General features: G+C 39.2%; 1 protein-coding gene across 1 annotated transcript in view; it reads right to left on the bottom strand.

Moving 5' to 3' along the window:
* Positions 1–20: 20 nt before the first annotated feature.
* The window catches only part of cmip (c-Maf inducing protein), a 42,892-nt gene continuing 29,421 nt past the window's right edge, over positions 21–13,491 (bottom strand). Inside the window, exons 11-21 of the mRNA XM_055174953.2 lie at positions 12,622–12,687; positions 11,702–11,728; positions 10,297–10,345; positions 10,038–10,145; positions 9,843–9,959; positions 7,393–7,533; positions 7,068–7,115; positions 6,166–6,312; positions 5,973–6,078; positions 3,622–3,692; positions 21–2,586 (exon numbers count right to left, since the gene is read on the bottom strand). Coding sequence (XP_055030928.2) covers positions 2,533–2,586; positions 3,622–3,692; positions 5,973–6,078; positions 6,166–6,312; positions 7,068–7,115; positions 7,393–7,533; positions 9,843–9,959; positions 10,038–10,145; positions 10,297–10,345; positions 11,702–11,728; positions 12,622–12,687 — 934 coding nt within the window. The 3' untranslated portion in view covers positions 21–2,532. The remainder of the gene's footprint in view (positions 2,587–3,621; positions 3,693–5,972; positions 6,079–6,165; positions 6,313–7,067; positions 7,116–7,392; positions 7,534–9,842; positions 9,960–10,037; positions 10,146–10,296; positions 10,346–11,701; positions 11,729–12,621; positions 12,688–13,491) is intronic.

Here is a 13,491-nt window from a genome sequence, read left to right as displayed (position 1 = left end):
TAAAAAAGCTTTGCAAGCTGTCTATTTGAAACATATTCACAGACAGTTTATTTTGATTGAAACTGGTTCACATATTAGGCCTATCTTCTTGTCGAGGGTGTGTGTGTGTTCTTATTACAACAGCCACAGAGCAGCAGCAACCCAGCTGTAGATAAAAGCGAATAAACACAGAAGAAATATGGGCAGCAGTTCTAACTGCAAAAACTCCAGGAGTCATGGGTAATGTAGTTCTTGTATGTACACGATTGTGCCACAGAGGCCACAAAATTTAAGACTCAGTCTTAATTCAACATTACAGAGACCTTTCGAAAGAAAAAAGAAGGTAAGAGACATTATAATATGTTTGTAAAGAGACATTAGAAACAAACAGTACAGTGCTCCACAGGTTATGACAAAAACAAAATCAAATATGGGGGAAAATGAAATTTCCACTTTTTTTACTTCTCTGCGTTTTCTGAGAAAAAGGTGGCATTTTAGCCAAAATAAGGGTTTGGGAGCAGGGAACCCAGCCCCTTAATCCCCACAAAAAGAAAAAATGTGTCTGCTGTAAGGATCACAAAACATATTACAATGTTACATAACCACTGTTTAAGTTCCACCCGTGCACAGTTTCGAGTCCAGTCACAAATGCACTTTGCGCTAAAATTAACCCCGGGTGCCATTTATAATCCATTGGTTTACTGCTCTGTGCACCCACACATGGGCCGTAAACTCTGTCCATCTTTCACTTTTAGAAACATCGATCAAGTGGCTGAAAGGGGACTGGTCTCAGAGCTAGTGATTTTACCCATTATATTCAAAGCGTTGCAACATGTGATTAAACAAATAAACGGGTGAAACAAATCATGAAAAGCAAACACGATGGTCAGTGAGAAGGGTGTGAAGAAAAACAGGTGACCATATGCACTCATCTCAGAAATGAAGGCAACAACAGTCTCTCAAATATGAACGAAAGAGAAACAAACATCTGATAGAGAGGGGAAATTATATACACTCATATGTACATTATACAGTATGCAACTACGCAACATGGCGAACACAAGTCGGTGCCAAAGGCCATTTATGGCACCGGTTACTGAACTCCCCCGGCTGGCGCATATCGGTGTGAAAAAGCACACGCAAGCCGAACCTATCAGAAACTGCAAGACTGGCCACATAGACGCTGCAGCGAGTCTATCTATAGTTTTTAAGTGGGAGTAAAGACAGACACTCCTTTGTAAACATGAATCAGTTTCTAAAGAAAACCTCTCTAGTTGTGACCGTAACTGACTGCTTTTTCTCTACAAGTACGATCTGCCTCCTTCATAACATGTTTTGTCTACTAGTCAAGACGTTGACTATAACTTATTACAGTGGTGATAAACTATAAGACAATCACAAAAGCAAGAAAACGAAACCGAGTGTAACACGCCGTAATAGACATCGCACACATCTTGGCTCGATATTTCATTGTTATATAAATATGCAGAAACATTTTGTTAACCGTTATGGCAGGACACTCGCGGTGGACTACTAGAGGCGACCACAGCAAGTTTACAGATAATAAACAAGCCTAATAATCAATAACGTATCTATGTACAACTTATCGGACTTTCCTCAGAGTTGCTAGGTGTTGCAATCTTTACAGGAAATGTTTTAGGCACCATCTTGGTTCAAAAGGTAAGGAAAAACAGGACCAAGTAAATGGGGCTCATAAATACAGAGTAGTCCCAGACTACCCACTGGACAGCGTGCTTTTAAATATGGGTGTAAAATTAAAATTAAACTGTACAATGTGGCTACCATAAAAAAAAAGTAAGAATGATGAACGAAAATTTCAATTTTTGCGAGAGCCCCTGAAATGTCTGCTTTAAAAATGTCAATATAGGGAATACATTTTCATTTACAAACATACATATGAAAGCGGTGTATGGAAAAATATGCTTATTCAAGTTAATAAAAAATGATTTTCAAGGATGAACATGTGAAGAAGAGGACATTGTTAGGAGACACAACAAAAGAGATTTCGGTGACCGCAAACGAAAAACAAAATGTTTCGTGGAAATTTCGGCTTTCCACACAGTACTGTACTGGAATGTGGCTCTGAATATCCAGGCCTCCACAGGGAAAATGGCTCCAGGTGGTTCAAGGAGGGACTAATGAAATTGTGTCTTTTGGGGAAAATCCATACAAAGGGAAGCCTGATATAGCCGATGCACACGCGTGATAACCAGACGTTTCCGTTCAGGGTTAAGATAAAGGCAAGAAACCTACGATTTCCTTTTTAAGTCATTACAAACAAGGTTCCTGTGATGTCCGGTGATCCAATTCTGCATTTCGATGGCACTGCAAACAGCGTCCTTGTATTTGGATGAGATACTAGATAGTTCTTGAGCGCTTATGATATTATCAGAAGGTCCTCGCGTTCGAATGATGCTCCTATAAATATATAGTCTTGATTTTCCGTGTTGGTGATTATGTTGTGTTCCTATGATGTGTCAGCGATTTCCTGTGTTTACACATCTCCTCGAATCTCACTGATGCTGAACGTGTTTACCATGCCTCAGTGTAGCGAACATCTACTTCCTTAAGGTTGGGCAGCTTGGCCTGTGGGTAGGGTGAGACAGACACTATTTAGATATCAATGCAATTTACACTAACAGGGCATCAACATCCTTTAATGTTCCCGGAACAACATTCCTATCAGCCAATCACAACTCTTTGATTTTAGGGTCAGGGCTGTGTTTGATTGATAGTAATGTTGTTACAGGAGAAATAAAGCCTAGCAAGCAAAAAACGAGACGGTGAAATGATGGCTAACTATAGACCCAATATAATCTGGATGTGAGTAACACACTTTTACCCTACATAACTTTAAATTTCCATATTTGCCAAAATAACTTGGAGATGTATGATATTCCATCATGTAAGCAAAGTCAACAGGAGTTTGCTTTCATTTACGCATCGTCTATTCTTAGGCTATGGTTAGACATCCATTAGACTACACTGACAGCCCAAATTTTGTCTCGTTTTAGCAAAAATTGCTTGCTGGGGGAGGTTTATTCAGGAACAGTGTTTAAATCAGACTGCATATACTTTAGTGGAACCTAAAAGTTAACATAAAAAGATATATACAATAACAATTCATCTTTAAACTGACACAAACACTGCAAAAAATGATTTTCAAGAAAACATTTTCTTAGTATTTGTGTGTTGTTTTCAGTAAAAATATCCAAAAAAAATTCTCAAATTAAGATGCTTTTCTTGGTGAGAAAAACGACCCAAGAAAAAAAATCTAGTTTTTAGACCAAAAATATCAAAGTTAAGTGATTTTGTGCATAAAACAAGCAAAATGTTGTACGCAAAAAAATCGTGAAAAGTTTTCTTAAACACTAAATTCCAGAAAAAAATCTAGAAAAATTTGCTTTGCATTGGCAGATTTTTTAGCTTGTTTTATGCACAAAATCACTTAAATGTTATAAGTTTGGTCTAAAAACTAGACTTATTTTCTTGGGTCGTCTTACACATCAAGAAAAAGCATCTTAATTTAAGAATTTTTAGATATTTTTACTGAAAACAAGACAAAAATACTAAGAAAATGATTTCTTGAAAATCATTTTTTGCAGTGAAGTCATCTCTTACCTTCAGGTCCTCATATGTGTCCGCAGTGAGTTTAGTACTGTTCATATTTAAACTGCACAGGCTTTTCATAGCTGCAGGAGAAACATTATGTTAGTTGCATTAGTTACCGTCACCTAAAACAGTGTTTCTCAATTCCAGTCCTCAAACCCCATCCCAGAATATTTTAAATGTTACATTAAATAAAATCATACGATTGGACTCATTAGCTTATTAGTGTGTTTATTTGGGAGAAAGGTTTATGTGACTTTAGCAGTGCTGCGCAGACCGTTTGTTGTGTGACATTATAGTACCGCAAGAGCAATTAGGGGCCGTGCGCACCAAAGCGTTTACAGGCGGCTAAAAACACCAGGCAGACGCTGACTGTAGGCGCTTGCCATCTTTTTTACAGCTGAGCGCTTTGGTTGCTATGATATTTCTGCTTTGTTCATCAGTCGTGGAATGATGTGCCGGTTGGTTGTTGTAATGTTTGTCACGCCCCTTCTCCACTGTGATTGGACGGCCGAATGAGAAGTGACATTAGTCCCTTTCACACATACAGTCTTTAGTGGTAATTTACCAGAATTACTGTGTGAAAGATGCTATAGATGAGCTGAGCCTTTCACCCAAAGTAAAAAAAGAAACTGTGGGTGCTCTGCACAAAAAAACACTGTGTGCTGGCGCTCTGCGCAGAAAAAACACTGTGTGCTGGCGCTCTGCGCAGAAAAAACACTGTGTGCTGGCGCTCTGCGCAGAAAAAACACTGTGTGCTGGCGCTCTGCGCAGAAAAAACACTGTGTGCTGGCGCTCTGCGCACAAAAAAAACACTGTGTGCTGGCGCTCTGCGCACAAAAAAAACACTGTGTGCTGGCGCTCTGTGCAGAAAAAAAACACTGTGTGCTGGCGCTCTGTGCAGAAAAAAAACACTGTGTGCTGGCGCTCTGCGCAGAAACAAAACACTGTGTGCTGGCGCTCTGCGCAGAAAAAAAACACTGTGTGCTGGCGCTCTGCGCAGAAAAAAAACACTGTGTGCTGGCGCTCTGCGCAGAAAAAAAAACACTGTGTGCTGGCGCTCTGCGCAGAAAAAAAAACACTGTGTGCTGGCGCTCTGCGCAGAAAAAAACATTGTGTGCTGGCGCTCTGCGGAAAAAAAAAATTGTGTGCTGGTGCTCTGCGCAGAAAAAAACATTGTGTGCTGGCGCTCTGCGCAAAAAAAAAATTGTATGCTGGCGCTCTGCGCAGAAAAAACATTGTGTGCTGGCGCTCAGTGTGCACAAAACATGACAGCTGTTGGCATTTTGGAAAAGCACTGCACTTCCAAAAAAAACACATGCTGGCCAGCGGTGTAAATGCCTTTGTGTGCACGCTACACCAAAGCTTTTACGTCAGCGATGGCCAATTGTTTCCAATAGAAGCTCTGCGTGTTTTTTAAAAAAAGCCAGCAGCTGACATTCTTTTTCGCGCTGAAAGCCGCTCGGTGACTTTTCCGCGCTCACAGCTGACCGCTGAGAGTTAAAAAATATTCAACTTTGGGTGAAAAGCTCAGCTCGTCAATGTCATTCTCACATGGCCGTTCAATCACAGTAGAGGCGGGGGCAGGACAAATATCACCAACCGGCGCATCGTTCTACGACTGATAAACAAAGCAGAAGTATGACAGCAACCAGAGCGCTTAGTTGAAGACAGGCGTTTTCAGCTACGTAAAAAAGCTTTGGTGTGCACGCCCCCTTAGAGTGTACGGAAGACTCCACATGCTATGAAATTGCTCTGTGATGTCACACGCTAATCGTTCTGCACAGCGCCACAGAGTCTAATGCTACGTACACACCAAACGCGGGGCATCACGTTACTCGCTCTAGATTACTAGCAGGATTTAACTTTGTGTCATGCGAATTTTTCGCTCGAGTTGAAAATATTCAACTTTGGCGAAGACACGTTTGAGGCAGATAGCGTGTGTTTTCACGGCAAATGCGCCACCCATATCGTTTCATTTGCACCGCCCCACTAAAAAACGCCTCTGATCGTGTCTTTGCATTGACTTTGTATGTAATCTACTCGCGCCAATCGTTGAACTAGCTTCTGGTGTGAACCCACAGTAACAAGCCTTTCCTGGGAGTTGATGAGTTGAATCAGTGTTTTTTATAGGGAGACATCTAAAACATTCTAGGGGAGGTGGGGGGGAGGACTGGAATTGAGAGCAACTGACCTAAAACATGAAAATGCTTGCACAAATTGGATTTAAATACCCTAATGCAAAAAAATGTATAGCCAATAAGCTATTGTTACCAACCAAGAGGCTCGAAAATAAATGCAATACTTTTACATTTCAGCAGCAGTTGTAACCAGAAAACATGGTGATAAAATAAAAAACTTACAGCTGAGGGAGACCAAGCCTGCGTCCGTGACCGGAGTCTCACATAAGTTCAGAACCTGCAGACAGGCCAGGTGCTCTGACAGCAAGCGGAGCCCAACGTCCCCAAACTGCGAGAGAAACAACCCAAAGAGGTTAAAACTGATCGAGGATATTTAATTAATGTTAAGGGGTTGTAAAATAATCAGAGGTGAGACCTGGGTCGACCACAGGTTGAGCTGTTTGAGGGACGGCAGTTTGATGAGCTGTTCGGCGCAGGCACTGGTGACGTTGGTGAACGCCAAGCTGAGGTTCTCCAGGTTGCCAAAAGAACCAGAGCTCAGGAGACGAGCCAGGTCAGCATCCTGATGAAAAGTATTTGGTTAATTCATTTTTACATACAATTCCAAGGAATTTCAACCAAGAAAAAAACCCATTGTGTAATTATATGAAGAGTTTGGTTCCAAAACGCCCATTTAAAAAAAAAAAAAAAAGAGTTAAAGGAATAGTCTACTCATTTTCAATATTAAAATATGTTATTACCTTAACTAAGAATTGTTGATACATCCCTCTATCATCTGTGTGCGTGCACGTAAGCGCTGGAGCGCGCTGCGACGCTTCGATAGCATTTAGCTTAGCCCCATTCATTCAATGCTACCATTTAGAGATAAAGTTAGAAGTGACCAAACACATCAACGTTTTTCCTATTTAAGACGAGTAGTTATACGAGCAAGTTTGGTGGTACAAAATAAAACGTAGCGCTTTTCTAAGCGGATTTAAAAGAGGAACTATATTTTATGGCGTAATAGCACTTTTGGGAGTACTTCGACTCGCCTGAAAAGTCCGCTCCCCTTCTCACTCTCATAATGGGAGAGGGAGGGTGTTACTGCGCTGAATCTGTTTCTATAATAAATCTTTGAAAATCTAATTATGGATTTGAATTTTTAATGTTTTTATAACCTAAAGATGCTATGTGAAAGTTTGTAACAGCAAAAAGTGGTTTTCATCTTGTCACTTTCTTGGTATAGAAAACACATTTTTCCCCAAATGAGTCAATACGGATTTATTGCGTCTCTTCATATACACAAACACATAATTTTGTACACAAATACACACTTACTGTAGACTTCGAGGGCAGGGTGAGTCGAGTAGGTCCTCCTTTTCTTTGCTAGAAAAGAAGGAGAAACAGAGACATCCTTTATCTGTGCAGTTTTTATTTCATACACTAGGCGGCGCATGTGAATGCATTTAGTGCCAATAAATTTTTTTGTAAATGGGCCAGTTCTGTCTTTCTGTGAAAACTGGAGCACTGATTTAAACCAACAGGCTTTGCTTGCCCTCTGACGACACAAGGATGACTGTGCAATGACTGTCGATTAACCAAATATGAAGCGCAAGAATGAAAAGATCTGGTGTTGATTTATGAAACTGGCTCATGTGCTTACCAGTTCTTTAAGCTCTCTCTGTCTGTCGCACAGCTGCTCGTACATACGCAGGCCGACCTGGGTGCTCTCCAGGGTGGAGATGATCTGTAGCTGGGTGTCCTTGTTCTCAATAATGTTATACTCCAGCATAAGACACAGGATCTGCGCAAAACAAAACACAGTGTGACTGCCGCATTTGACGTATTTCATAAAACCACAATATTTCATAAGGCTGTACTGTCAACTTTTTAAGGTAGCATCTTCACATAAATGAGATCTTATGATAGGGTGATAATAACACTTGATATGGATGGTTTAATGACAGTATTAGGTGAACGGGTAATGGCTAAAGTGACACTTCAAAGTCCGCTTGTCTTTTTATGCAAACCCTTAAAGGACTAAATCACCCAGGTATGCGTTCCCGTATAGCTCAGTGGTAGATGATTGTGTCAGCAGCACAAAATTTCATTGGGTTGAACCAGGGACCATACATACTGATAAAAATGTAAACCTTGAAATGCACTATAAGTCGCTTTAAATAAAAGTGTCTGCCAAATGCATACATGTAAATATAAAAATCTCTTATACTTTACTTAGCCTCATGCCATCCTAGATGTATAGGACTTCAGTTCTTCAGATGAACAGAAACCAGAGGCGTCATGCACCATTCAAACTGAGGGGGCACGTGCCCCCTTGGTTTTTTTGAGCCAAATGGATTTTGCATGCAAAAAATCTTTTAATCTGTTTAATATGCACAATATTATAAATTCTGTGCTGCATCCTTGTCACTTTTCGGAGATTTTTGCAGTTTTGTTACATTACTTTATTCTGGCGACATTCGCTGCAAACAGCGCAGTCGCAGACGTCGTTAGCGTCTGAGCGCACTCACGGGCTATTTGCTCTTTGTATTTTATAATCTGAGGAATTAAAAAGTGTAAGAAATGCTCACAACATTTCCAAACCCCAGTACGGTATTGTGCAGTTAACCTCCTCTGTGTAGAAAATGTATGGTTTAAAATGTGACCGTCTCAATGTTATATTAGTAGATTTCTAGATTCATCTTGGTACCAAAGTACGCCAGAGTTCACGGGGGCGCGGAATCACACATGCTCACGTATAAGCCAAAATTGTATGCAATAATGCGTTCCTCTAATAATTTTATCTACAATTTTTTAAAATCATTATTGAACATTAAAATCAATCACGTGGCTATAGCCATGTCATTTTCGTTGTTTATATACTTAATGGATTTAAAATTACATTAATTTCATAGGATAATGCAGTTGTTATGCAAAATGCATTAATGACACAATTATAAGTAATTTATTAAAACTTAAATAAATAAAACACGCCGTTTCAGATGTAAATATGATACCAATATGTTATTATTCCGATTAAATAGTATTTGATATGAAAGTCAGTCAACACTTTTATTTTGGAGGTTTTTGCATGAAAGCAGGGCTGTTCAGATTGTTAGAAATGTAAGTGCCATGGAAAAGACTAAAAGCTCTAAAATATTTCATTTGATGTCTGTGTATGCACACATTTCTGTGAGCTGCATGACAGAAACAAATAGATTTTATAATAAAATGCTGTCATGTTACCTTCAAAATGTGCAATATACATCCAACATTAGGATGTTATTTGAATTTATCGTGCTGATCTGTGCGTTGCCATTGATGAATACCACAAAATAATTGCTAAATTTTCTTAAAAAAAAAAAAGATTTGTTTTACTTCAGAAGACACATATTAACCAAACAACAAAGTAATTTGGAATACTTTAATGATGGATGGATGAAACTTTTGAGGCTTCACCATGGTGAGCTCCCTTAAAGACGACACCATGACTAATACATGACTACATTTTAAAATTATTTGTTTGTGTTTGTTGAAGAAATAAAGTTTGGGAAGACATGAGGGTGAGTAACGTATCATAGATTCTACATTTTTGGGTAAACTTTTCATTTATTTATTTAATATCAATTATTCATACTACAGAAACAGTACTACTAATGTAAAGGGTTTAGCACGCTTTAAGCTAATGAACACTAAAACTACACAAATATACAAACAACGTTGACCACCCACTCCGCATTAAAGTCATTTTTGCCGCACGGACCAAAGTGCTCATGTGATGTGTCGAGTATAAACAAGGCTTAACACTGCTTGCCAAAGCTAGACTTTTACTTACTGACCAAGTCTGAATCACTTTGCAGCTGGCCAAGAACTGAAGAGTCAGCAGTGACCAATCCAATTTGTTTTTTAAATATATTAGAGCCAGACACCTCCAGCTACCCCAGCCAATCATATTGAAACTGCTGACTGTTAGCTACTTTTTTCATTAACGAGTGCAATATCCATCTGATGGTACCTTACAAGGTAAGTAGCATCTTTTCAGAATGTGCATATGGTGCCTTAAAATCTTGCTACGGTACATTTTGAAATAAAGCCATAGTCACTGTTATGTACCTCCACCATGGTCTGGTTCCCCCGCAGGGCCAAGAGCATACAGGGTCCGAGCTTATTTTCGGCCAGCGATAAAAGAAACTTTTTCGTCTTATAGCAGGAGCCCATGAGGATGTGGACCTGTGGGAGTGAAAGACATCAGGCCATAAAGCAGATATAGGAGAGGACTAAACCAAGAAAGACTAAACCAAACCATACCATGCTAGCAAACAACTCTCCATCGTCGTCGCAAGCCACGCCCCCTGGACTGTACAACTGGAACCACCCGTCCTTTCCAGAGCGCACACTGAGCAAACAGGAGTGGACCTGTGAGACACAGACACACACGCATACACATTTATGAGCGGCCAACAAACCATTGTTTACCAAGTCTACAGTCACAATATTAAGTAAGCATTCCTTTTAAAATAAAAACCAAACAACGCCCTTTCTGTAAACTACAGTATCCTTGTCTCACCTCTTGTCTGGGGTCCTCGGCAAACCTCTGAATGACATATTTCAACTCTCTGTTAAAAAAACAACAGGATTGTTTAATGACAGAAAAGGTGTGACCTGAAACTAACATATTATATGTTTGACAACTAGGGAAAGATTGGTATTTGTATCTAAAAAAAAAAAAACATTATTTAAAAGGTACACTACACCCAAAAATAAAAATGTCACTATTTACACATCCTTATGTCGAACTCAACCAATACGACTTTCTTTGTGGAGAATTTTATTGGATATTCACTAAACATGTGTATTTATGGTGACTGAAGATTTTAATGCAAAACACAATAAAAGTATTATAAGTAGGGCTGGGAAAAGATTAATCGCGATTAATCGCATACAAAATAAAAGTGATTTTTGGCATAATATGTGAGTGTGTGCTGTGTGTAATTATTATGTACATATAAATACACACACATTCATGTATGTATTTAAGAAACATTTACGTGTGTGTGTGTGTGTATCTATATATATATATCTATATCTATATCTATCTATATATCTATATCTATATATATATATATATATTCTGTATTATATATAAATAAAAAATTATATATAAATTAAAAAACTGACATGAATATATGTATGTGTGTGTGGTTAAATATACACAATAATTACACATAGTACACACACATATTATGCAAAAAATAACTTTTATTTTGTATCCGATTAATCACGATTAATCTTTTCCCAGCCCTAATTATAAGGGACATTTTGACTGAAATGATGATGTCATAGCGGTTAACAAAATCATAGATTTTTTGTAAATTCATAATTCTCATTCATAGGGCTGTCACAAAGATTAAATAATCGTCTCATCGCAATTGTTTGACCTCATTGCGATGATTTCAGATCACCGCAATGATTGCACATCTCTCTAAACAACACAAGAGGGAGCTGCAGTGCCTGTATAAACGAGACAGTATCAGATGGCGTTCCTTAACTGACAGTGTAACGCGATACATTGCAAAGCTATTTAATACAGTGGAAAAACAGCATTTAAAATGTAATTTTAAATTAAATTTAATTAAAATGTAAAAACGTATGAGAATTAAATGTAAAAGCCCTAAAACAGGCAATTAATCATCATTATAGTCACAATTTAATAGGCAATTAACCATCAGACAAATTTCATAACCGTGACAGCCCAACTCATTCATTATATGGCAAAGTTATTTTCTGTCTTATGTAAGAAAAAAGCGTATTAAAGGGAATAAGGATGAGTAAATGATAACCAAATTTTTATCGTCCAAGCTATTTATTCCTTGTTTAGAATGTCGAACATTAATTTAATTGACTTTTATTATTAAGTGACTATGTATTCTTGTGTTCTTTATACACTGGGGGCTCTTACAGATGTCACTTACTTTGTAAATTTGGCATGTGCGAGGGCCCTGGAGAGGAGACAGCAAACAGAGAAAAACACAATCAGGCACACAAAATAAAGTGGCATCACTTTTACATAATTACACTTGTTGCTTTCTTAGCTTGCACGTAGACTCGCATGTGCTTGCCTCGACACGCACGATGTTACAATCGCAAGTCAAAATTGTTGTTCGCATGCCTGCGAGGACCTCATAAAGTGTTTTGCATGTGTCACAATTGCTCTGGGATGCGTCCGGCTCCTGTTAACATTTTCTAATGAAGCCTGGAAGCTCCGCGTGGCGTACGAGCGCAGGTGAGCCCCCCCACCTGTGGCAACCTGTAATGATGCCACGCGTCCTGCAGGGCCAATTACAGGAGTCACAGAGGACCCGAGACACCTCGCCCAATACCCACGATCCCACCGCAGAGCCCTGCTGCGGCTAGCCCACGTCAGAACTCTCCCCTTCACAACACCCCTCCGGAGACCAACCCACCGCATGTACGCAGAGCCACTGATATCATTCGTTTGGGATTACGAAAGGGAAAAAGGGAACGAGTGAGAAATGAAGTAGGCCAAAAAGTCATAGTACAACAGCAAGTGACGCAGAGGGCATAAAGATTCGAAATTCTAATAAATCAGCAGACGATGACGCGGTGTGACTGATTTCGAAGAAAAGCAATTAAGATGAAAGAAAAGCAGAACTGGGTGAGAAGCAGAAGTTAGTACAAATATGGTATACGCAGAATTATTACACTATCAGCAGCCTGTTGTGTAGTGCAAGTGAGTTATCCCCAAATGAATCAAATTGAAATGAATCAAATCCGATAGAATCGAAATTCAACAGAATCCCAATACAAATTGAATTTAAATCCAAAGTGATTTCATTCCACAATCCCCAGCCCTATATAAAGATGATCTTACTCTTTTGGGAAGGGGATTGGTTGAAGCAGGCTGGCCAGTGCTGGTCTCCAGTCATCGTAGTCTGATCTGTGGAGATACAAAGCCCAGAGGAGAAATTAGATAATCGGATATAGGAAAAATAAGAACCTTAATATGTAAGATGGGACAATGGCTGCTGATAAACAAAAACCGAAGCGTGCAAGGCTAACTAGGTGTAGGTGGAAAAAGCTTAAATGGACAGTCCACATTTTTTGAAAATATGCTCATTTTCCAGTTCCCTAGAGTTAAACATTTGATTCTTATAGTTTTGGAATCCATTCAGCCGATCTCTGGGTCTGGCGCTAGCACTTTTAGCATAGCTTAGCACAATCCATTGAATCTGATTAGACCATTAGCATCGCACTAAAAAATAACCAAAATTTTGTCCTATTTAAAACTTGACTCTTCTGTAGTTACATCGTGTACTAAGACCGACGGAAAATTAAAAGTTGTGATTTTCTAGGCAGATATGGCTGGGACTATGCTCTCAAACTGGCGTAATAATCAAGGATTTTGCTGCCGCAACATGGCTGTAGCAGGCGTAGCGATATTACGCAGTGCCTGAAAATAGTACTCTTGGTTACTTTCAATAGCAGGGCACTATTTTTGGCTGCTGCGCAATATCGATAGTCCCCTTATATCTTTTAGTAGCATGGGACTATTTTCGGGCACTGCGTAATATCATTGCGCCTCCTGCAGCCATGTTACAGCAGCAAAGTCCTTGATTATTACACCAGAATGAGAGTATAGTCCTAGCCATATCTGCCTAGAAAATCCCAACTTTTAATTTTCCGTCAGTCTTAGTACACGATGTAACTACACAAGAGTCAAGTTTTAAATAGGAAAAATATC

The sequence above is a fragment of the Misgurnus anguillicaudatus genome, chromosome 15 (assembly GCF_027580225.2).
Source record: "Misgurnus anguillicaudatus chromosome 15, ASM2758022v2, whole genome shotgun sequence".
NCBI classification, from domain to species: Eukaryota; Metazoa; Chordata; class Actinopteri; order Cypriniformes; family Cobitidae; genus Misgurnus; species Misgurnus anguillicaudatus.
This window is presented reverse-complemented; position numbering and strand designations above follow the sequence as displayed.